Source organism: Hyalella azteca, unplaced genomic scaffold (assembly GCF_000764305.2).
Source record: "Hyalella azteca isolate HAZT.00-mixed unplaced genomic scaffold, Hazt_2.0.2 contig14273, whole genome shotgun sequence".
NCBI lineage: Eukaryota > Metazoa > Arthropoda > Malacostraca > Amphipoda > Hyalellidae > Hyalella > Hyalella azteca.
The window spans coordinates 195,919-222,265 of record NW_025944164.1 but is presented as its reverse complement, the minus strand read 5'-3'; the positions used below and the strand labels follow the sequence as shown (position 1 = coordinate 222,265).

General features: G+C 38.6%; 2 protein-coding genes across 2 annotated transcripts in view; one reads left to right on the top strand and one right to left on the bottom strand.

Moving 5' to 3' along the window:
* The first annotated feature begins 2,300 nt into the window (after nt 1-2,300).
* LOC108672600 (probable protein phosphatase methylesterase 1) lies at nt 2,301-15,876 on the top strand. Its single transcript, XM_047884014.1, has 11 exons — nt 2,301-2,835; nt 5,649-5,769; nt 6,280-6,402; nt 6,715-6,827; nt 7,747-7,865; nt 8,965-9,097; nt 9,905-9,970; nt 10,528-10,673; nt 11,568-11,734; nt 12,141-12,345; nt 12,682-15,876. Exons 1-11 carry the CDS (start codon nt 2,780-2,782, stop codon nt 12,834-12,836), a joined length of 1,404 nt encoding a protein of 467 aa, XP_047739970.1. The 5' UTR covers nt 2,301-2,779; the 3' UTR covers nt 12,837-15,876.
* A 4,398-nt stretch (nt 15,877-20,274) lies between these two features.
* Nucleotides 20,275-26,347, bottom strand: part of LOC108672605 — a 78,852-nt gene continuing 72,779 nt past the window's right edge. Inside the window, exon 4 of the mRNA XM_018160304.2 lies at nt 20,275-25,585. Coding sequence (XP_018015793.1) covers nt 24,386-25,585 — 1,200 coding nt within the window. The 3' untranslated portion in view covers nt 20,275-24,385. The remainder of the gene's footprint in view (nt 25,586-26,347) is intronic.

The following is a 26,347-nucleotide window of genomic DNA, read 5'->3' as shown; positions in this document are numbered from 1 at the left end:
GACATCCGGGAAACATTGTGCGACACTTTATACATCCATCTACAGTGAGAGATGGAACACGACTGCCACCAGCTACACGACTGCCACCAGCTACCGAAGTAACCGCGGAACACAAGTACCGACTACCGACTGCAGAGCAACGACTCCCTGGAAGAAAAAAATTCAATGCGTTAGCCCTTCGCATTTTGATTAAAGAAAATAAAGGAAGGAAAACGAATCGCAATTCATATTAACTGATTAGACAAAGTCATGCAGCGGTAGATGTTCAGACTTGCAATGCCTTGTACCATACAGACCTGGTAAAAGTTCACTGTTAATTTCAACCAACGTCAATTTTGAAAATATTTGGTCAAAAGGCCGGTTTAAGACCTCCTGTGAACATTGAGCACAATATAGCGGCAACAGGCTATGGGCTAATTTCTTCAGCGCCGATACTACTATACCACTATTCTTTACTATACTTTGGTAACCGCAACTACGAAGACGACCTGCTTCAACAACATGAACAACAACATTTTAATATTATATAACAATAAGCCATTCGCTTATGTACCAGCGATTATAAAAAGGTTCATGTTGCTCTATTGTTACTGTAAATTTCATAAACTGCTTTGTTTACACACTACAATTGCAAGCGTGTCTACTTATCGGAAGCGGAATAAGTTATGAGGTGATTTGAGGTTTTAGGAAATCATGTGGCACTGGCTGTATTATTTATAATTACTTTCATCGAAAAATACCGGTTTTTTAATCTCATCCTCAACTTTGAAGAAATAGTTTCGTTGATTGTGTTATAAATCATGCCTAATGGCATTCAGACAGAATACCTTGTAAAAAATATACGTTGTTATAGTATTATTCTGTTGCAATTCCCCTGGTGATGTTGTACATAGAAAAAGAAAAACGTCTGATCTGTTGTGCAAACGTATGATCCAATAAAGTAGAGCAATCAATTTTGAATAGGATCTGCAACACATAAATTTCATTTCAATATTGAGAGGCGACAGAATACAACTTCCGACGATATTCATTTTTAGAGGTAAAGATACCACCACCGTTAGCAACACTGCCATCAGGTGTTGAATGAAACATCAGCAGCGTTGCCAGATGGTATATTTCTATTCCAGATTTCACAAATCTGGTATTTTCAGAAGGTGTCTGGTATGAATATTGGTATATATGCCTAAATCTGGGAATTTTCTGGCATTTTCTGACTTACTGCATTAAGTTCCACCTCTGAAGTTTGAACTTCCTCCAGCGTAAGCGTGTATTATATAGATTGCCTTCAGAGTTGCGCGATTAGAGCTTTCCCGCCATTTTTGGAACCGCAAGTTTACCGCTTGATGAAATAACCCCAATCTAATTGTTAACATTTAACAAAAAGTGCTTAGTGCAATATGAACACGAGAGTGATGATCCTTGATTAGTTGATTGATTACTGATCAGTAACGGTATGGCCTAGGACGGGTGAGGTTGTCGAACCGATATCTGCGACGCAAGCTCCACCATTTTAGTTTGGTGGTTTGAATTATAGAGTGCCACTTGAATTCGGGGGTGCCATACAATGTTTCACTGATCTTGAAAATCATCATCCATTCATAGAACTGGCTGCCTACTGCACCACGTGTCTACTTTGACCAGGTCTCCAATGCATTCGTTGAGTGAATGTTTTCACAAGTCACCTATTATGACCTATATATGTGAAAAACAAGTAACGAAATAAAATTTCAACTAAGGTACTGCAGTCCCTTATTCGGACCAAAAGCTATCTGCTCAGCCGTAACAAGTGATCAAACCCGAAAGGTTAGATTAATGCAATATGCAAGCATGTATGAAAATGGAAGATGACCTGTAAGCATGTATGAAAATGGAAGATGACCTGCAAGCATGTATGAAAATGGAAGATGACCTGTTTCCGTGGCTTGCTCATGTAGAGCGAAGGGGAAGAAGTGTCATACTGATAAATGCACAGTACATAAAATACTTTTTAGCGCATTTTCTCATTTATGAAAAAATGCACTATTGCGCTCACCATGTCCGTCTGTCCGTCCGTCTATCCGTCCGTGACTACGTTTCCTTCGACGAGAAAATGCGCTCTCTGTCAGTCACTGCAGTGAGTACTGAGATCTATATTATTTTCTTTTCATAACCAACGTTTCTGACGAATAGTTTAATTAAATTTGGAGGTATTAGTCAGTTTTCGAACTATAGAATTTCTGGTATTTTGAGCTAGGCAATCTGGTATTCTCGCAGAGAAAAAACCTGGCAACACTGAACATCAGATTCATGTTGACGTTTGTTCGGAACATCGACGCGGAGGCGGTAGTTATGACGCAATGTTTTGAATAAACTTGAACTCTTTGCTTGAATTTATGCGTTATTAAGTAGAAGATTCAACATTACGTAAAGGATCTTTAGATGTTTAAAAGCGAAAAAGACACGTCGCTGATGTACATAGACTAGTGACTACGAATACGATTAGGACTGAAAAACCTGCTGTTGACTTTGTGTTGAGTGTTCAGTGTTGTCTCACTTGTCTGTTTAAAATGTTAGAACAGCCTCACGCATCACAATCTGCTGTGCCACTTGATACTTTTTCGCTTTGAAAAAACCATTTGGCCACATTTAAAGTGGAAGAGAAGTAAATGTGAACATTGTGAACTTGTGAAGTACCCCGCGCTTTGCTAAGTGCTAATGATATTGATAGTAGCCTATCCAACATAACTGCTTGTTTTAATTTTTTTATATAGTATAATATAGGTATTCACCGTCACCTGAAATGGATTCAATAAATTTTGCAACCCCTCTGAGTCTGCGGCCAAAGCTTCCACTTGGGTAAGTATGGTTTACTATNAAAGTATCCTGGATACCAGCATTATCATACATAAGAAATTGGTTTAAATCTTAGGTAAATGAGGAAATTAAAAATGAACTGATTCTAAAAAATCTCTGGTTTGCCACTGTATTATAACTTTTATGACCTTTGAAATTTGTAATTCTGATTAGTATTTTATGTTCTTTATTGACAACCAGCAAGTTAGCTAAGTGCAAATGTGCAATAGGCTGTTGGTGACTACCAAGTTTTGAGTGCTGAGTGGTGACAGGTGACTTGTGCCATTGACATAGACATAGGTGCAGCCCGCGCAGGCAGTACGCAGTAGCGCTATACTGCAGTAGCATGTAGCCCAGGCCCCAGGGTGCAGAGGGTGGATGCAGCATCACCAATATAGGCCTATGGGTTTTTAAGCCAGTGTGGAATTCTGTATAGTTAATATATTCTCATGTTAATATATGAAAACGTATCGAAAAATCAACCCTACCACCGCGTTACACCACCTCAACAGCAAGTTAGCTAAGTGCAAATGTGCAATAGGCTGTTGCTGACTACCAAGTTTTGATTGGTGAGTGCTGAGTGGTGACTTGTGCCATTGAGTGAGTGAGTCATTGACATAGTGACACATAGACATCTAAGACATAGGTGCAGCCCGCGCAGCCACGGCGCAGGCAGTATGCAGTAGCGCTATACTGCAGTAGCATGTAGCCCAGGGTACAGAGGGTGGATGCAGCATCGCCAATATATGGGTTTTTAAGCCCTAAGCATCGCCGGCCCGACGACGCTGGGTAATTTTAAGATGCATCGCCGGGTAATTTTTTAATGAAAAGCCATGCACGTGTTACCCCAAATAACTAATTTTACCCTAAAAACAGTCTGATTGCACAGCAAGTGTCAACTGAACATGTGATAATGCAGTCTGACCGCTCTAATGTGACCACAACTACGTAATTGTAAGCTTGATGTTTACATTTTTTTGGCGGGAAGTTCCAGGATGGAATTCTAATTTCGGAGGTTCATATATTATTTCGATCCACCAAGACCACTTTTTCTATCCAACATCATTATTTGAGGCAAAAAATGAACTTCTTAAAGACTTAAAACACATACGCTAACTTGCTCAGTTTCTATAAAGTACCTAATCACTTGGAAGTTGTAAACCTGCACCTTTCACTCAACAATTAAAATTAGACTTATAAAAAAGTATTAGTTAGTTGAAAATTTGTCTCTTAAGTTCACCGCAATGAACTAAACTTCATTAAGTAATTATAACTACACTGCAAAGCAGAGTTTTCCATCATGCACACTAAACACGCAATTCAGAGTTCAGACGAGCAGAACTACATATCACGTCGGCTAACGTGCTACTGAATTAAATAGGTACCTAGCTTCTTTCCCGCTCCCAGTGCATAATCTAGCGGGTTGATCAATCATATACTTAATTTGTATACGATTGTATACAAATTAACTAATCATTCATATACTTAGTGCAAGAGAATGAATAATTATGTTGTTTCTGATCAAATGAACAAAACCTTTTTCTGTTTCTGATCAAACGAACGAAAATTTCTGATCAAACAAACGAAAACTTCTGATCAAACGAACGAAAACTTCTGATCAAACGAATGAAAACTTCTGATCAAACGAACAAAAACTTCTGATCAAACGAACGACAACAAACTTTTTGAAGATAATTCTGAAATCGTAACGTCTATTGAATTCTAATACGGATCATTAATTTTAACATCGTATTTCCAAAAATCAAGTATTGCATTTCTTTTACTTGAAAAACATTCTTTTACATAAAAAACAATGAATTNGCTTTTCACCTGTCCCTCCTTGTCACTTCGTCTCTTTGAGATGCTAACGCTGCTTCTTTCGAGCCAGCTTCAGCGGGCTGGACATCTGAGACCTTCCGCCCCTTGTGGGTGATGAATAATTGAGACCTTCCACCTCTATGGTGATGTTCATCTTGACTTTCGGTGTGAGATAGCTTAATAGCTGAAGCGCTAGTAATCATTTGGCCACTAAACTAAACTAAAACTTGCAATATTCATCCACTCTCTGCAGACTCTGCACAGTGGCATGTAGCTTATTATAATTTTTTGTGTATATAAATTTGACTGAAATGATTTGTTGACTGTGAGCTGGAGTGGAATAGTATAATATATCTAACTTTTTGGGTTGTGATTTGAGCTTTCCTTTAATTTTTTTTTGTATTTGGTAGAAATTCCTGCTGGACAAATTTTCTCCTATTTATTGTTCACAAAATTGCCTTATCATTGTGCAGGATTCCAAATGAATTGAAAATTTGTAACTTTTGAGCGGCAAGCTTTCACTAATAAGCAAGAAAATTCCAATCCTGGGTCTGCAAGACTGCAAGAATTTCTGAGGAGCAGTTTAGATCTTTAGAAATTATTTTTTTTTCTCTGAATAGTTTCTGCTATACAAGTTATAAAATAATGTTATGTAGCTTTAATAAATATAATATGATGAGTTTCTATACATCTTTTCAAATATTCTATCTATTTATTTCAAACTTTAAATGAACGTATATAAATACTTGTGTGAATGCAGCTGTAATAAATAATCAATTAATTCACACAGCATCTGCACTCTGTATCATTTTGTACCCTTTTATATGATATGTCAAATGTATAGCATTGTCTTTATCAATCACTTGACAAGGGCCATATTTGTTGTAAAGCATTATCTTTCATGTTGACTTACATGGATACAAAATTATGAGCTAATATTACTGAATATCACATTGACTTTTAGAAGTTATTGTAACAATTCTATTCCTATTTCTCAGTGGGAGTCGAGCCACCACACACCGAGGCAGTGTTGGCTCTGTTGGCCGGAGAAGCTTGGCTGAGGTTGACAGCAGCCCTGTATCATGGAGGCAGTATTGGAGCTCTTGTGAAGATGTTGAGGTCACTACCTAACTAAATTTAATTTATTTGGCTTTTTGTATTTGTGTTTGAGGATAGGCTTTCAAAATGATGTTAAACTATGAATGAAGTATTGTTTGTAGCCTTTTTAGGTCTGCTAAGCTTTGAAGCCTATGAAAAACATTGGCTGCCAATTGTAATTAAGCTCATCACCAATTACATAATTTATTAAAAAAAGTTGCTCAACTGTTTCAAAGACCTGCAAGTGCTCCTTCAGTTCTTAAGTATATTTCATGAAGAGTCTGTCTGCCAGATTAATAGTGAAAAAAACTAGGAAACATCTATAGAAAATTGCTTTTTAGGAAATCAAGAATTTATAAGTTTCATATACTTGTATGTATTAACACATATTTTTTAATGGTTAAAAGGGTTGATAAAAAATAGTGAATATTGTAATTTTTACATTGCCAAGACATAAGAAAATGATTATCAAGGTAAAACGTCTTGCAACACTTGTCTAGTGGAAGTATATATTGTGCTCACTATGTGCAGATTTCATGTGTTGATGGTGAAGGCAGTGATGTTTTTCGCGTGTATCGTCGGGGCACAGAAGGACCTCTACTGTTGCTCTTGCATGGAGGAGGCTACTCAGCTCTCACATGGTCTCTTGTTGTGGTTAGTTTAACCCTTTAGTGGGCAAGCATTGAAATATCCAGAAATTAAAATTTCAGAAACCATTTCAAGATAGTAAGAAGTATTATACAATATATTTATTTCTATGAATTACAAGTTACTATGCTTTGTTATGTGAGTTACTACTGAGGTTGGTTATGCAAGTTACTAATGTTTTTTATGAGAGTTACTAATGTTTGCTATGTGAGTTACTAATGTTTGTTATGAGAGTTAATTAAGTTAATTTGTTACGAGAGTTTATGAAGTCAGTTTGCTTTGAGAGTTACTAAAGTTTATGAGAGTTATGATGCACAGGATGAGGTGTGCAGTGAGGTGCCACAGTGTCAGGTGTTGGCGTTCGACCAACGTGGTCACGGCAGCACCAAGACTCAACAGCCCAGTGACATGGCCGCCTCAACGCTTGCTAGGTATGAGCATCTCCTGCCATTGACTTCATAACAATGTGGAAATTTTGTTCTGGAAATTAATAATATTGTATAAATCTTGCTTCAGATAATGAATTTAATATATAAGACTATTTAATGGTATTGATGATATTACCTAATCAGTGGGCAAAAATTACATAACTGACATCAATTTTATCTACCGAAGATGATAAAAGCAAATAAAGTTTTAGGAACTTTAAAAGTAAAGCTCATCTTATCCTTTTAGCACAATAATTGTCAAACATATAATTATCAAACAATGAGTAGCAGCATGCCAAAAATTTCCCAATCTAACTTGACTCATTCATCTAGGACACCTTTAAACATTTACATCTAGTATAGGTATTTGATAAAATTACATTTATTTTAATGCATTATTAGATTGAAAATTAAAAACAAGTACCAATATATATAATTTTGTTGAAGATCTTGTCTTGAGGAAAGAATTATTGTTAATTATTGACGTTTTAGTATTTTCAAATGAATAACTGTTTTTTTTTTTCAAATGAAGGCAATTTGGTGTGTTGTATTTTTATCAGTATGAGCACAAATGTTTGTTAATTAGAATGCATAAATTAAAATAGGGCTGTTTATTAGGTGCTTGATTAGTACGTATATACCTATTTATTGGACAGCAGGGATTTGCCTCTCAAAGTTCAATATATGACGATTTTTTTCTATGTGAAAGAGGTAATGACATGTAATTAACAATAACATGTAATTTTGCTGTAATTACATGTAATGTAATTACCGTAATCACGTACCTACTTTACATATTACAGTAACTTACAATTTTGCTGTTGTACATGTTACTACTGAAGACAGTAACAGCAATAACAGTTGCAGCTCTAAATGTATTCTGCTACCAAATTCATAAGGTGACGGGCTTGTTTACCTCCAGGGACGTTGGCCGTGTGCTAGACGCCGTTATGGGACCGACACTAAACGTGCCCGTGGTGCTCGTGGGTCACAGCATGGGTGGCGCCGTGGCAGTTCATGCTGAGTTTGAGCAGCACCTCTGTTAGTCATCGTTATTGTTATGTCCAAAGACTGTAGATGAAGTTTACGCTTAATTCAATCAGCACTTCTGTTAGTCATCGTTATTGTTATGTCCAAAGACTGTAGATGAAGTTTATGCTGAGTTCGAGCAGCACCTCGGTTAGTCATCATTATTGTTATGTCCAAAGACTGTAGATGAAGTTCATGCTGAATTCAATCAGCACTTCTGTTAGTCATCGTTATTGTTATGCCCAAAGACTGTAGATGAAGTTCTTGCTGAGTTCGAGCAGCACCTCTGTTAGTCATCGTTATTGTTATGTCCAAAGACCATAGATGAAGTTCATGCTGAGTTCGAGCAGCACCTCTGTTAGTCATCATTATTGTTATGTCCAAAGACCATAGATGAAGTTCATGCTGAGTTCGAGCAGCATCTCTGTTAGTTATTGTTATGTCCAAAGACCATAGATGAAGTTCATGCTGAATTCAATCAGCACTTCTGTTAGTCATCGTTATTGTTATGTCCAAAGACCGTAGATGAAGTTCATGCTGAGCTCGAAGAGCACTTCTGTGATACATCTATTGTGTGCTGATACTATAATCCTGAGGTTCCTTCTACATTCTCCAAAGCGCAAAAAACAGATTTACATTGCTTTTTAAAGAATGTATGTTATGGATTAAAATCGAGATGCTATACTAGTCATGAATATTGTGTAGTTAATCATTTGGTTGTGATAGATGCACTGGTAGGCACATTGGAGGCAATTTCCCATAATTTTTGTTGATAAATTACCTATGATTGTTCTTGATGGCATTTTGGTGTTGCATTGTGGTAGCCAAGATGCTGCTGATGATGGCGTGGTGGGCAGCCCATTTTAGGTTATTTACAGTAGTTAATTATGAAACATTGGTGTGGTTGGTGCAGCGGTGCAGGTGGCGGGGTTGGTGGTCATTGACGTGGTGGGGAGCCCATTGTAGGTTATTTACGTTAATTAATAATGAAACATTGGTGTGGTTGGTGCAGCGGTACAGGTGGCGGGGTTGGTGGTCATTGACGTGGTGGGGAGCTCATTGTAAGTTATTTACATTAGTTAATAATGTAACATTGGTGTGGTTGGTGCAGCGGTGCAGGTGGCAGGGTTGGTGGTCATTGACGTGGTGGAAGGCACTGCCCTGGCCGCGCTCTCAGCCATGCACAGCGTCCTTGCGGCGCGCCCTTCTTCCTTCGCCAGCCTACAGGAAGCTGTTCTCTGGAGGTTGCTATTATCCATTGTCATTGCTATTGTTATCTATTTACATCTTCTCTGTGTTTATTTTTATGATAAATGCGCATTGCCGGGGTCACCCAGGTTCGTCCAGCCGTACTTATAGTACTTTAACGTGGACCCCAACAAAGGCTTGCAATGAAAGACACTTCCGAAACCACTCTCTTGAAATCTGTAGTTTCAAAAACTCTCCTAAAGAAAAAGAACAAAGAATAAATAACCTAAGTAACAAATAAACGAACAAAAGACAAAGTATGAACAAACTTTCTCATGAATAATCAAATCTAACTTTACAGAATATAACAGAATAAAGAACATCTCGGAATAATCACAAAATGTAAAACACATGAACAAACAAATAAATAAAGTTAAAACACACCTTGACACTGTGGGTTCACATGCGGGACTGACCAGGACGGACTAAAGCCTACAAATCTAACTTCCGCATTTCTAAACTGAAAACTAAAATTACAAAAATACAAAATTATAACATACTAAATTCTAATTCCCTAACAGCATAATGTCATAAGATATAGAATATTAACATTATAACATTGAAACTTTACCTTTGTTTCATATTCATGAGGAAATCTGTTTTCTTATCCCATTGAATTTAGATTTTGCTAGCACTTTTTATTTTTTATATTGGATTAAGATTTTTTGTTATGTTTTATTTGTTGGTATTTCATCCCTTTATGTGTTAAGACGTGGGAAAGAGGGAGTAATATGCGTTATAGTTTGATTACTTTAATACTAAGCTTGCTCTTTGGTTTTATGTTCACAAAAACTTATTTGCAGTTACCGGTCTGGACAAACTCGTAACCTGGACGCCGCTCGTATCTCCATGCCGGGACAGGTCGTCAAGTGAGCTATTGTCGCGGCGTCTTTCTTGACCTTCATCTTAGCTCTTTCTTCTTCATCAGAAGTCGTTGTTCTTTGTCAAAAGTCATTGTTTTTCATCTGATTTCTTTGGTCTTCATCTGATGTCTTTGCTCTTCTTCAGAAATCTTTGTGCTTCATCAGAACTCTTTTACTATCATGTTTATTCTTTTACTATCAAAAGAAAGATTTTAACCTCCATCAAAACACGTGTTGAACTGATGAGTATTTTTAATTTAAACATTATCAAAACTCGTTGATATTCATCAAAGCAAGCTCTAAGCATCTGACCTCTTTTACACTCAACATTAGTCATTGACCCTCAACGTGCTTATCTCTAAATTCTTTTGATGAAATCTTACCATTTTTATAACTTCATAGTGTGTAGCAGTTGTGGGGTTAGGTTATCAGATAACCTAACCTTTACTGTTCCTAACCTCTACTAACCTTCTTATCCATTCCGGTGCGAGGTAGCTGCATTAACGACGAGCTCGCAAACCTTTGTATTATTTAGGAATCTCATTCAAAACTTGTGTGAGCAGCTGCAACACTGGCGTGTGTGGTGCTGACGAAGTCGAAGCATTGCAGCAACAAAAAAATTCCGAGCTGCTGAGCTCGACTTCAGACTCCGACGAGAAGCAAACTGACACTGACGCTCCTGCTGCTGCTGCTGCTTCAGCTGGCGATGGTCAGATATATATGGGCGCAAATTAGTCTTTTTTTATATATACCTGTCTCTATTTTAGTTCATCTATTCTTTTGTGAATCCTGGCGCTAGATGATGAGAATGCACGAAAGATTATTGTAAATTTAATTCCAAGTGAATAGAGGGGATTATGTTTCAAAGTAGGTGATGAACTTCAAGATACCGTCGTACAGGAATAGATCGATCTCCTCACGCCCTGCACTATATCTTGACACTTAGCTGAATTTTATCATAAATATCTTGACTTTTAGGCCTTGAATCTTCCTATCTTCAGGGCAATAAATTATGCAATTATTCCTTGTATTATATGAATTTTAATTATTATATTTAGTTATAGGTATAATTATTGTTTATAATTATAGAATTACTATGTATAATTATATAATTGTATAATGTTTTATAAATTGGAATTATATAGGATATACCGGTAATCCCAACTTTTATCCTAGCATCTCATCAAACGTTTTTTCATTATGAAAAACCATCATGCATAAACTTGTGTTACCGAGTACACTGCTAATTGAAGGCGAATTGTACGCTAAAGATGGACATTCTGTTCTCAACTTTTAAAAATGGCACTTTATTTATTCAATATGAAATTTAAATGAAGCTTTTAAATAATTTAGTGGTGTATACACACCTTTATTTCATTATAGCTTATTCGATGTGCTCTGCAATACAATATATAATTTTTTTTGTATTATCGATGAAGCCAGATCATGTCATTGAATGATGATAGCCAGTACACTTTTTTGTGTAACAGTTTTAGGCCCAGGGCATGATAAGTATTTTTGATGAGTATTTTTATCATTGACGAAGCCTCTATCAATTAATTATTATTATATGTACATTTCTTATTGATATTATAATTTCTAGCTGCTGGCATAGGGGGGCTCACCGCTACAGGCCGATTCTCGGCGCGACGATTGTCTTGCCGGCGCCTGAGTGTAGACAACGAGAACAAAATAGAAGAGGAGGAGGAGGAAGACTCCGAGAACAAGAAAGATGATAAAGAAGAGGACGGAGACAGAAGAAAAAAAATTCTATAAACTTTCTTAGAACCATCGACGTTGGGACAAGTTATATGTAGTTTATAACAATAGAAGCACTTGCCCTGAGCAGAATAAAGAACACTACGGCTGCTGCAGCCCAACTGGTTTCACTTCTCGGCACATGAGCAACCTTACTTGCTTCAGACGTATGCTCTCAGCTACTTGCATCTGAAGGAGAAATTAGTACAATATTTGAAGTGTGGAGCACATGCAACTAATACTATCCCCGTGTATAAGCACCTTTAGGAAAAGTGGTTTATTTTCTGTGAGTGATTGTTTAGTGTGAAGTATTTTTGCTCATGAACGACTGTTGAGCCGGTTTTGCTGCTGCACTTGTCGACTGTAAATTCATTTTATTATTCTACGGACAAATTGCCAATACTTCCCGTTGTTACAGTCATTTGGAGGTGCCAGCACTAGCAGCAGCGAGGGTGGCGGTAGCAGCTACAAGTGGAGCATCAACCTGGCGTCCACGACCGACCACTGGACCTGCTGGTTCGAAGGCCTCAGCCAGCGCTTCTTGAGCGTTTCTCCGCCCAAGCTGCTCCTGCTGGCTGGCGTCGACCGCCTCGATACTGACTTGACTGTTGGCCAGATGCAAGGTGAATATCCTCAGCAATCTGAGATAAATGATGAAAACTAATATTAAGTTGATCATTTCCAAGGTGGAGCTTGAAAGGAATAAGAGCATACAAAAAAGACTCGCGGCAAGATTGGCCACGTACGTGGCCAAACACATACGTAGTATTCAGAGAAATATGCGCTTTTTAGATGTAAACAAATGACAGTGTTGACCATTTGTGGAGTAAGACTTCAAGTGAATCGTTGATAAATTAAAAATTGAGCACAGAACTGGCCCATTTCCTGGTAAAACTTGAGTGATATAGCAGCAACACGGTCTGGGTCTGAAATGTTCCTATTATATTTTTGGGTCACAGGCAAGTTCCAGATGCAAGTGGTGGGGCGGTGTGGGCACGCAGTTCACGAGGACGCTCCTGACGAGGTCGCCGCCGCTCTCATCGCCTTCCTCACGCGCCACCGCGTCCTGCAGCCTAAAAACCCTGAGCGCTTCAGGGCGCTGCCAGGGTGTTAGGTTCCCATGTTGGTTCATAAAATATTTTTTGTGTCACGTTTGAAGTGCAGAAAAATTGTCCTTGCGCTACATCGCGTCCTGCAGCCTAAACACCCTGAACGCTTCAGGGCGCTGCTAGGGTGTTAGGTACCCATGTTTGTTCATATTTTTTTTTTACAATTGAAGTGCAGCTAAATTGTCCTTGCGCTACATCGCGCCCTAAAAGCCTCGAACTTTCCAGAGCGCTGGATCTTACGTTTCTTTTATGTACACTTAAGTTATTGCTATTCATTTTCAAAAGTCATTGGCCGAAGAAGTTGAACATTTTTAGCACGTTTCCGCAGATTACTGTCCTGCTTTGATCATAAGGTTCGGTGTCATTGTCTTCTAATTATTTACGTTCGAAATCGACGGTATTCGCTGAAACTTTCTCTGTTTAATCTCTAGTTTTTCTGATTTCCAGGCATCTAGTCGTAATATGTAGTAGTGTGGTTTTAAATGACAAATAAAATAATATTAATATTGATTGTTACAATTTTTCGGGAAATTTTACTTTTTCTGACCCTGAGTACAGGATGTTGATTAACAATTGGTTTTAAATCTTCTGTTTACTCATATTTAATACATAACTAGAAGTTCGGTTCGAGATTGCTGGAGCTGAAACGCTCTCAAGTAAAGCCATTAAAATTATATATTTAGCGATAGCTACTTAGCAATAGTAGGAGATTATCTTCACATCTAGATCACAAAAAGCATTTTTCTCCTCCAAATGACATTTTTTCCCGACACAGAATAGAAGTAGGCTGCAGAATCTGCACAATTTGTTTAATGTAGTTAACGGTTTCCAACCATATTCTATTGATTTAGGCTTCTTGACTTGACGTTTGCCATTTGATTGTCACATTGTACATGATAATAATGGAAGAAATTCCGTTATAGTATCCTGAACCAAAACTGTTAGACATGGGGCGATCTGGCATCAGCACCATTCATCTTAATGAATAATTAAGAAATAACAAAAATTTGTTGACCCGAGCCTAAAAAAATGGGAGACCCCCGACTGAAAAGTGTTGATTACAGCTTAAAATTGTAAAAGGATCCATGTTGAGGGTAAAGAGGGGCATTGCTGCATGCATCCGTTGCGGCTGTCCAGACACATGATATTCATTTGCTGCAGGTGCCTATTTTATGCTTGGAACTTTATCTTATTTTGGAATTCATCAAAAGTGTATGACTTAGAACGTTAAATTCACGGAGGCGAGAGCGTGCTAACTTGAGTGATGATTTGAGTGACGCACGTTAAGACCGGTAACAGTAAATGCAGACTAGTTTATAAAACGTGTTGTTGTCAGTAGAGGTTTTTGTTTCCTCTTCCAAAAGATGAAATATTCACGTCTAGCCAAAATTTCTGTTGTATATTATTGTTAGAGTGTAGCTTATGAGCTCTGAATTTGGCATCCTTATTGTGTATTATATTTTGAGCAGCTGTGTTTGTTATAGCTTTCAAGACTTAGCACCCTAGTCAGCTATTGTTTGTCCAGTAATATATTGTGTGTTGATGTGTCTGAGCCAGCCTGGGTTGTCTCACGTAAACAGACTCTGAACATGGAACTCCATTGTTTAGGTTCAGGTTACTTTTGACTTTTGAAAGCTTGCAATGAATTCTTGTCTTTTCTATAGAAGAATTTGCGAGATACTTTGGTGCATTTTAATGTCTTATTAATAGACAAATTGCTTACGTGCGTCACAAACGCCCATTAGGTATTCCAATCAACTTCACTCGAATTTTCGATCTCCAAGAAATAATGTCCTTTTAGCAGATATCTCTGGTATCCATAACTTAACCTGTCGTTTGGAAATGGAAATGCTAATCAAATAATAAATTGTATTGACTTCTCTTCTAACATATATGAATGAATTGTTTCTTGTAGCAAGAAAGAAGGCATCCTAAATCTTATGCAAAACTATTGCGGTGAGCAATGGTTTGAGTTTGTTGGGCTTCCAAATTCTAGGGATTTGCTTTCATATGTTATTCCTAAGTTAAGAATCGAGTATTCTTTCTTCTCAACGAGCCTATTGTGGTCATTGATTTGGAATCAACTGTAGAGATCTAAAGAAATCGTCACAAAATTGTGTGGTGACGGTGACATTCAATTGGTTAATTCCGTCAACTCGTTCATCTTCTTGAAGAGATGGACTTTTTCAGCCGTCTTTCGGCTTACGTTAGCCGACTAATGAGTGCTCTCCTAGTTTGTATGTGTGACTAGACGTTTCTCCTTAACATGGTTTTTATGCAAGGATATTGTAAGGAACTTAACTTATCAGTTGCATTACATCTTGCTCTGCACTTCAGGTGAATACTTAGTTTTTTTGCGTTGTCCACAATACTTTTGTCTCTTGATATTATGGGGGGCAAAATGTTAATTTTCCCATCGGTCCTTCATTTCTAACATTCGCTCTCGGCTCAGATGTGTTGTATTTCTGGAGGCTTCCACTTTTTTTAATAGTACGCGAATATTGTTTAGTGGAGTATATTTTTTATGTTATTTGACTTGTTCCTATAATTATACACGTAATTTATTTTCTTACCATGGACTCTAAACAGTTTTGTTATGAGTGTATATACTCCTAATATTCAATAAAATATAATTAAATGTACCGACACACTTGTGAAAACACACTTGCATCATCGTTGCTGTCTTGTATTCTCGAAAATTGTCTTCGGGATCTGAAGGTCGATTTCGCTTGCGTGACGTTGTTTTCTGTGAGCCTTAGATCTGTTGTTCCGGTCATTGTTCTTCCGGCTGTATTGTTCTCTTGCAGCCACTGTTCTGTGTTATTGCATCCACTGTCTTGTGTTATTTCGGCCACAGTTATAAGGTGTCCCCCCTCTGGCGGTGACTCCTGACACGTGTCTGTGCGTGCTCTTCAGAAGTCCTGTGGGATTTCGCGCTCCTATATGCATTGCTCGTTAGCGCCCCACTGCTGAGTGTCTGACCGTTGGTCTCAATTGTGGGGTTAAGTTATTATGTAGGTAGGATTCCTTACATGTTATTATGTAGGTAGGATTCCTTACATGTTATTATGTAGGTAGGATTCCTTACATTTCCCTTTTCTGTCTCTCTCGTGCGGGCGGCCGACGTTCCGTGTAAGCGACCTCTTGTTCGAGTGTCTTAGTTTCTGTTGCTGTTCTTTCGGTTGCTGTTCACCTGACCCTTCTTGTCACTTCGTCTCTTTGAGATGCTAACGCTGCTTCTTTCGAACCAGTTTCAGCAATTTGATACCTCTCGCCTCTTGAGGGTGATGAGTGATACGAGAAATTCAATAATTGAGACCTTGTGTCTTGCGGGATGAACGATAATAATCAGAGGCGGCGATCCGTCGTGGCCTGGGACTGCAACGTCCGAAACTAATACCAAGGATACCAAGGCTGGCAATGTTAATTTTGACCTCTGGTGCGAAATAGTTGGGTAGATGAAGCACTGGCAAACCATTCTACTACTGCTTCTATTTCTACTACTTCTGAGGTGTTGTTGCGGTCATGTCACAGTTCTTACCATATTCTTTAGTCGGCACGAGACCTGCAGTTCTCTAACATGCTTACAATTTCTNTTGTTGCGGACATGTCACAGTTCTTACCATATTCTTTAGTCGGCACGAGCCCTGCAGTTCTCTAACATGCATACAATTTCTTAAACTATTTGAATAGGCGATTAAGAAAGGAATAATATTAAAGCCCGGTAGGAATAGAATACTATTTTTATGCTTTCATATTTCTTGTTAAGTTGCCTTCTGCTCACATTCATGCTCGCCTTTTCATAGTTTTTATGCAGCATTGTTTCCTCCTCATTTGATCGTTCCGTTCCAATCACGAAAATTCTCATCATCTTTGATGATATTTCTTCATCAAAATTAAGATTTAGCTATGATAAATATTTTATTTCATTCTATCCTGAAATCTCCGCTGTAGTAACTATACGGATCTTGAAATAATTGAATCTATTCACGAGCTCTACTGATAGAACTCTTGCGGTATTTACAAATAGGATCCTGTTAAGTGAGTGTAAATAGTGATCTATCTGCTGGTTGTGATCTGTGTTCTAAAATGTAAATATATTACACTGAGAAATTTTTGCTCGGCTTCCGATTTAGTTTCAATGAAATGCGCCGACTTTTTGTGCTGGTTGATTGCTGTTCGCTGCGAGTTGTTAGTTCGTTTGTCAATTAATTACGTCTAAGTGACAATACGACTTCTCCCTATTTCTAAAGGCTTGCTGAACGAACGTTGATGATGAACTAAGCTTGACATTTATGGTCCTAATGCATTGCGTATGATTGGTGATAATTAGATTAAATGTTCTAATGTACAGATTTTGTTGTAATCTATGAAAGGTATTAGAATAAATATGGTACCTATTATTTAACTGCTGGAATTTAATGAAGGTTATGTGGTAGGTACCACCGAATTATTCTCGTGTATCACGGCGCTGGTTGGTAAGAAGTGAATACTCTATTATTGTACATAGACTGCGACGGCATATCACTGGCTGATTACTCTTCAAAATGACTATTTTTCCTATATTTATCTGTCTGTGAGAGTAGAAGAAAATCGTATCATACATCTAAATTGTATGGATATTTGTGCATGTGATAGTAGTAAGTGCATGACTATAGCGACGTCTGGGCTTATTCATGGGATTGTTTGAAATATTTAACGGATTCATGTCACCAAGGGTGCACATCAGATGATTGTCTTGCGCACTAGCATCACATTTATCGCAATATTCACGCGTAATATTGAAGCAGCTGAACAGTGAGGGGAAATTCGCCGTTCTATTCTCGCTCGCCTCTATGCTACCAAGCTAGTGAAGTAATATTGCTTATAATGTAACTAACCTATGGTAGTGATCTCCTTGTACTGTGTATATTCTGGTGGTACGATTGTGCATATATTTGTCTTCTATACTTTTCATTGTGTTTTTTAATTTACCATATTCATACTTCCTGGTCATTCGTGTATATTTATTTCCACATAATAGTCAGGTTGAATACGAGGATTGAACTGTTTGGTCGCAGATGTGGCATTGCTGTCAGAGCGCATTGTCAGTCTCATTGATCGCTCATCTCATTGGCATTGCTGTCAGTCTCTTGATCGCTTGATGTTGAAGTTACCACGGCCTCTTGATCGCTTGAAATTTGATCTTTAGTGACCTGTCGAGAATATTATAGCGCCGAACTCTGACGTCATTTTCGGTTTTGTTGTGGGCTTCTGCTGGTGAAACATTAAGGTCTTTTCTTTAATAAATGGCTGAGATATTGGCGTGAACGTTGTATAGATCGTAGGCGAGATCGTTGTAATTTTTTAAATTTAATTATGATTAGACCAATATCCTAACCATACATTTCTTCGATGCTCGTGTATATTTCACGAAGCTAATTATTATAACTTAGTTTTACCTCATTCGCATTGAACGCTTGTCAGCTTCTTTTAACGATTTTTTCATTTATTTGCACGGCTACTCTCGAGCCAGTCTTCCACTGTGTACACTCGAAACTGCTAGGATTTGTAGGTCATATTTAATTTCGTTTTAACATTCACAATCAAATCTTCAATTCATATTCACGTTTATGTTTTCTCGCGTCCTCTTGCATCTATTCCTTCTACTTTCACCTTTTCTCCCTTCCAACGTCCAACTGCGTCGTTGCATAGCAGGATTTGTGTCGACTTGAGTTCTTGTTCAACGGGTTGTGAATTAGTTTCAACCTTTTGACTATTCATCCCAAATTTCATTTAGTAAGGAACGATCGCCGCTATAAAATAAAGGTATTCTGTTCGAATCACCGCAGTAATTACATGATCGTTGAGTGGTCATTCCTGTCCGACAGTATGGTCATGATTGTGAACAAATGCAGAGTTTGTATAAAGGCATCGGCTGGCCGTATTTCTTCAGCTACAACAGAGTTCATATTTCAGTGCCGGCCATTTGACGAGCCCCTAGCCTCGAGTTGTCATCGCCAGGCTCCTTCCTACTTACCTCTCAGTCTCTTTTCGAACATGAAATGCCTCTACAAAATCTAAGTTCTTCGTGGAAGAATTCGACAACTGGAATAATTTCTTTTTCAACTTCCATATGTTGGTGATACCTGCACTCATAGAAATAAGTCAGACTTTTGTTTGTAATACCGGTAATGCATTTTAAATAGCTGTGCACTTACCTTCTTGTGTAGGTCATTCTGACCCAGTTTGGCCCGGCAAAAGCACGTTTATTTATATATATGAGCTATGTGTGCGCTCTGCTTGTGCTATAGATGAGAATGTTACTATTTGTACATTGTAAACCTTTCATTTATGTTCGTACGCAATGTAAATCGATATTTGAAACCCACAGGTATCGCTGCCCAGTACTATATGATTGACCTTTGTCGCGTCATATTCGCTGCTTCGTAGTTACAAAGTTCTCACCAGAAGATGATTTTCAGAGCGATTAAGGTTGTGGTGGAATAATATCAGTGTAGGGAAACGTGCTTTGCTTCCTCGTGCAGGTACTGATTTCATGAGCTCGTTCTTTAAATATTAGGTTATTGGAACATTTTGATTCGCACTTATTGCGGTCGAATTTCTTTCAATTGCAATTTCTAATTCACTACATAGATTTGCTTTGCTAATTGTTTATTAACATTAAGTTTCATGTGTCGCGGTATTAATAAGATTTAGCTCGCGTAGACGCTGTGTTTAGCCTGTGGATGGTGTAGAGATAGAAGCAATGTTATAGAAATAGTAATGGAGGACTCAACTGTGTTTCTTCATTGTTTGCCCACCTATTAGTACTTGTTATTATTATTTTCAATCAACAAATTCGGCCGCGATGTACAATCTGTTACTATTAGGGAAACTTTGTCGTCGCGAAAAATACGTATATACGTGTTTCAAATAAAATTTTGTGTCAAGTACATGTTGCCTGTAACGTTATCCCCGTTCATTTTGTCCCGTGTTGTGGTGCAGAACAATGTGGTCTACTTGACAACATTTCGAGACTTTATTTGGCTATGTAATGATGTTTTCATTTCGAGTTCTCGAACGAAAGTAATAATTGAACTGAACTACGAAGCAATTTTTGCTTTACCTTGTAAAGCTCGTATGCATTTTTTGTTTTCATAAACCTTTTGTCATGAATTGATTCAGTTGACAGCGAGTTGGCTCTAAACAACTCTAGATCTTTTGTGGCCACAAAGTCCGTCGAAGGCTTTATTGGACAAGGAGAATAATGCAAGGATTAAATACGATATAAAATATTTATTTCTTGCAGTATCGTGACGAAGCTCTCTATGATCTACACGGGGCTGCAAAGGCGCCTTGACTAGAGCGGGAGGGCAATCAGAATATTTCGGAGCTTCGATCTCACCATGCATCGCTGACTCCGACTCGCATCGGAGCCAACCCAAAATATTCCAAGGATTAAATACGATATAAAATATTTATTTCTTGCAGTATCGTGACGAAGCTCTCTATGATCTACACGGGGCTGCAAAGGCGCCTTGACTAGAAATAATGCAAGGATTAAATACGATATAAAATATTTATTTCTTGCAGTATCGTGACGAAGCTCTCTATGATCTACACGGGGCTGCAAAGGCGCCTTGACTAGAGCGGGAGGGCAATTAGAATATTTCGGAGCTTCGATCTCACCATGCATCGCTGACTCCGACTCGCATCGGAGCCAACCCAAAATATTCCACTCATCTGATCAAAACGAACCCCAGGTTTCCGAAATTCCGTTACTGCGTTGGCAGTATCGATGCTCAATGGTAAGAACTGCCAACGAGGCCTTGAAGGGCCGATGCTGTGTGACCTTTTTTTGCAAACTCCAGCGAATAGGTTTGATTTTTGCGCGATTATGCAAATAGGGAGCGACTGCTGATTGTCTTGAACAAGTGATCCGGTTGCCTTTTGGCCTTGTGCGATGCGATTGCCAACGTTTCCATTAGGAGGTGTGAGTGTCTTTGGTCTCCAGTAGGGACCACGGTCGACAACGAGTTCATAGGGGCTAAGAAATCGATTGAAGCAGAATGAATACCTAGGATAGAAGGAGCCAATCAAGCTGTAAAGAGCGAGTAGTGATGGGTTATAATCAGAACTTGGATGGTGAAAATCCGCATGTATTGAAGAATATGATTGGGCGTAAGTATAATTACTTGATCGCTCCGGTTTGAAGTACAATTCTTAAACACTCAGCATTTGAGCTAGTAAAAAGCTTGCCAAACACTGTATGTCTGATCATTAATCTCGCACCCACCCCACCACTGCCCCCCACGCAAACCACACTGCAGGTTGAAATTCATCTAGAAATTAATTTTTGCATAGAATTCAACAAAAATCATAAAAATGATAGAGAGGGACTTCAAACTCGTGATTGAGGACGGTCTCAAACTAGCGCAATAATTATTCTTCCGCTTGCGATTTCGTCATTAGAGATTTCGCACCGTCGATGAATTTCGACGTCGAGCTGGCGTCCATACAACAGACATATTAACTTTTCAAAATCAAGAAAGCCTCACTTCTGCCCAACCAAACCCGCACATTCAAGTCCAATTAATTGCAGGTTTAAATAGTTAATACTAACAAGTGTACAGATAACACGGAAAATGAGTAAAAACTTCGTCAACAAGGAGAATATTTCAGGTCATCGAACGCTATCCAACAAAATTTGTACTAGCTTAAATCATGGTGGCATACAAGAACCAGCTTATTGGGACATAAAAACCATTTTGGTGTATGCGACCAAAAGCGGATAGTAAGACGTCTCAACTCGTCATGCGCAACTGAACATGTCTCAGCTCATGTGCAACTGAACACGTCTCAGTTGCAGTGACAGCAGACTCAAGAGTAGAGCAAGGTCAGGTCTAGAACAAGCTTTCAAACGTTTGCACCTGAAAACAACAGCGCATTATATCAAACCAGTCGGGAAGTTTCCCAGTAATTTTCACGTATTCAACAAACTCGAATTAACGGATTTAGCTCAATAGAACGAAGTTATTAGAAGATAATTATGCTGCAATTGGTTAAAGGAACGTGCTAAGCTAGCTTGACGGTAGCATCTCGAGGCTTTTTGGTGGGGCGTATTAATCATAGATTGTATGAAAAATCTGCATATTTTCGTACCTTGTGATTTAAAAGTTTTTATTTTGGAATGAGATGGCAAAAATGCTGATATGAGTCGTGATTCGTGAGTAGAAAAATATTATTGCCACGAAAGATTACACCAAAAAACTTTTGCAACTCATGGGCAAGGCACGAAGAAATGCAAATTTTAGAGGTATCGTTAATCGAACTAAAAATATGCATAATTGAATATATTATGACGTACTTGCATTAGGTTCTTGCATGTTCCCAAAATGCAGCAAATTATTTGTTTAACGTCGTTGAACATTCCTTTGATTTACGTTAATCTGTGGTTATCTCGAACTAATTTGCGATACAAGAAGAATTTTCGACGAAGTCTTCGTTATAGCTGCAAAACAAAACATAAAATATAATATAATTACACCTACAACTGTACAAGTGTTTATTTACACTAAAATAACCTTACATTAACAGCTTCATTACAATGGTTTCTTATACATGTTAATTTATTCTTCTATTTTCCGTATACTAACATTCATTCTCAGAACATTGAATTACAACATTTTGAACAATAATCTGAATTGAATTTTTTTCTCGTAAACTAATAAATGTTTGGCATAACAAAAATCATCGATTAGTAAGTAATAGCCTAATAAGTTGAAATCGCGCTCGCAACCCTGCACCATAGAAAGTCTGAAGCTTGTTGACAGCGCGAAGCACAGCAAAGACAATTCACAATGAAAGTGTTCGAACGCTGAACTTGAAATGAAAATCAAATGGTGCTTTAGCAATGCTGAAATAATTGTAGATGCTCTAGCATAAATTAATATAGAATCGAATTCTTCATTTTACAAGTCACTCACCGTTACTTTCATAACGGAAAATCTGTTAACGATCATTGACTAACGTATTCACCGCCAGCGGGAGTTACTCGTGTCAACGCTTGCTCCTAGCTAACCGACCGAGGCATCTCGTAGCTTGCTTCTGCACGAACCTTTCTAGTCTTCAAATAAAGACAGAACATTCGCATAAAACTCAACGACATAAATTCACAACCAATGGAATTGAAAGCACAAAATTCAGCTGAAACTGAAACAATTCATTTAAAAATCAACCAAGTCGTAGGCAGATAAAATAGATAATTCTGTTGCGGCGATATAAAAAAAATTCCGTCCCCGGTAAAAGATTCAAGCTATTTATCCACGGTATATGATTTCCTTAGATAATTTGCACATCACCGGTCTGAGAAGTAAATGTCATCACATGAAATGTATGAGAAGAAGAGTTTGGAATGAAGGTTTAGTACAAGATGTAGATTTAAAATTCAATTCTATAGTTACTCTGGGCGCGAGGTCTAGAACGCGTGATGATTCAAGAGACACAATGTGCACCGAGTCTCACGTTACGCTACTTACGCAGTCACCGCACGTACAACGCAGTTGCCGCACGCGTGTCACGCAGTCTACGCATGCATGTCAGATTCTAAATTGGTGCAAAGCAACCATTGCAATACACTTAACAAGCTAATGAGCAACGCCATTCATTCACGACTGGCCCTACGGACTCCATCTTTTGCTGATAACAGTTCAAAAGAAACTACACATATTTAGATAGCATATGGCACATTCTGATAACGAGCGTAATCATTAGGTAACAAAGATTTCAAAAGACATGACTGATGTCTGGAGGTCAAACACAAATTAAAAGACTTACATAAAACCTGCGGTTAAAACACAGAATCATATTTTATTCGAGGCCCAGGCTGCACGTCTCCTCCATTGGAACCTAATGTACTTCAACCACCACGATGCAAGACGAATCGTGGTTCGAAGAGTTCGCAGACTCACCGCCGCCATGCAGGTCGTCGTCGTTTGTGTAAAATGTTCCCCTAAGTGTCGCCATCGCTGGGATGTCTGGTGCGTCTTCTGAAGGAGCGACGGAAAGCCTTGACAACAGAGCTCGGCCGAATTCTTCGTTCTCAGAAGAAAATCCAGAAGAAGAACTGGATGACCGAGCTCTCATGATCATCGGCAGAGACCCTGCGCTAAATTCCGGTGCATCGACGTCACTAGGATTAAGCGTGTTGAGTTCAATCGCAGCTTCAGCCTCACAGGTACTTAAAGACTTTTGGTTAGATTTGAGATTCTTGCAGAAAGTTAGGCAAAAACACCGAACAACTCTTTGTAGCAAGCTAAATTTAATACATTTTAATACTGCAGGAATTAAACCAAAAAGAATGATCGCTACGCACGTATACCTTGAATATTTGATCCTATTTTTACTACGAACATCTTCGTCATGATGAACAGTAGTGTACTCACTAAGGTCGATTGAAACGATGTCCTCGTAAGCGTCCATGCTATCAGCTCGATCATGGCTTTCAGATACGAATTGAGTGTTCGCGTTATCCGGGTCCTCTGAAACTTGCGAGGATATGTCATCTGCATCATCATTGAATTTGATTTTGTTGGAGATTCCGCCCCCGTAGTCGTTTGTGCCGCTCGGATTTGTTTTCGTACTGCCGCGCTTTAGGCCCTTCGAGGACTCGCGTTCGAGCCACCAGTCTCCTCCGAGGCGCTGGGACTCTTCTGCCTCCTCCTGAGGGCGTCCGGGGCTGAGCAGGGGACCACGAGGGCGTCCTATGAAAGGGCTGTTGACCGTTCGATGAAGCAGAAGGTCGCCCTTGACTTCGGTTGCTGAAGGACAGGCTAAAACTGTTCGGTGGAAACAAGTCATTATTGCGATGAAAAGACACCACCTCATTTCTTAATAGATTAGGCGAGGGGGCTCTACTATGTGGGGTTGTGGGAGGAAGTTCTACTAAGGATGGGGTTATTGTAGTAGGTATGTTTACTGAAGGCTCAGGAGTCGTCGTTCTTAGATGCGGATGAACATTTAACCTGTGTTTCCTTCTTATGAACTTTTTACGTTGTGTTAACACACACTTCCTTCGTCTATCTTGCTCTAAGCTCATGCAACTCCTATAAGCTTGTCTTATCTTCTCCTTTCTCTTTTTCCGTCGTTTTCTTCTACATTCAACAGTTTTGCACCTTTTCTTCTTCCTGCGAGGCGAAGAAGAGTCGGTTGTAGAAGGACTAATGGTAGTGGTGGAAATTTTGACGCTGTACAAAGGTGGAGTTGTAGATGTGATAACGTTAGCATAACCCGGGAGCGGGTGTCTATGTCTATTCAATGGAGGCAGCTCGGTTGGTTGCTGTCGACCTCTGATGTGATATACACTTGTTGTTCCGTGACCCAGAGGATGGTTTGGAAGTCGCACTTGACCTGTAGTGTTCTGAGGCACGTTGATTCGTTTTCTTTTCTTGTGCCGAATCCGAGGTGTTGGTGTGATAGTTAATGGCTTAACTGCATTGCTCGGCACAAAGCCTCGGTAGTCGGCACAATGCTGCAATTCAGTCGGGTTTTCTTTATAGAAAATCGATAAAACTTCGCGGGCTTTCGTTTCGGGGATGGAAAGTGGCAAGAAACTCTGATTCATGCCCAAAGGTCCTTGGTGAGGCTTCGACCTCCTAATGGTGCCACGCTGGGACACCGTGATGAACAACCTCCTGTAGATGTAGCTCTGCAGAGAGTTGTAGTTCGTATCTTCGAAGTTGTACAGAAACTCGCATTCTCGGTTGTAGTTGCACTGTAAAAAATTTCACGTGATTATTTTGAAAATAATTCATGGATTTGAATAGCCCGTTCGTGGAGTGGCTTGAATGCAAAGAATTAATTCATTTTAGTAGGTGAAGTTAAAAGAAAAGATTGATTATGCAATAAATCACGTCAAGTATCACATTAAACAATTTTTCTCAATAACAGGAGAAGCTTCTTGATTAAACATTGATTGACAGAGCTGTTTTAATAAAATTTATTGTTTGCTAACAATAGAAAATTGTATTCAATGAAACCCGTACCACGAACACGATTGATACTTATATCTTTGGTAATATCTAGCTTCTAATTATTAAATCACTAGAATAAACTGTCAAAAGTATTTTTTAAAGACTATCCTCACAAATAAAGATCTTTAGGATACTTTTTATAGTCCCCTAAAATCAAATTCTACGAATGGATTCAACAGAATAGCACTAATCAATGTACAAATTACCTTGATTCGAGAAAATAAATCGCGTTCGTTCGATTATTATTGTTCACTTGGTTGTACACAACACCAGGACATCTTGGCTGTATAACTTTAAATCAGCATCCCCTCTGGCTAGCGTCTTCGTTCAAATTTACTGAACATCACGTCAGCTTTCCATTACCGATACTTTATACGGTGTCGCCATAAAGTGTTACTTTTATTTGCCGCCATGAGATCATAAAGTGTTACTTTAATCATTTAGCATATCTCATTAAGTAAAGTCATATAGCGAGTGTTACTGTGATTATTTCATATATCTCC

Excerpts from the sequence above, each read along its gene's own strand:
- LOC108672600 (XM_047884014.1), top strand. The coding sequence starts at position 2,780 with ATGGATTCAATAAATTTTGCAACCCCTCTGAGTCTGCGGCCAAAGCTT. Across the intron at positions 9,971-10,527 it reads ATGCCGGGACAGGTCGTCAA|CTGCAACACTGGCGTGTGTG; the intron begins GTGAGCTATTGT and ends TTGTGTGAGCAG. Across the intron at positions 12,346-12,681 it reads GACTGTTGGCCAGATGCAAG|GCAAGTTCCAGATGCAAGTG; the intron begins GTGAATATCCTC and ends TTTGGGTCACAG.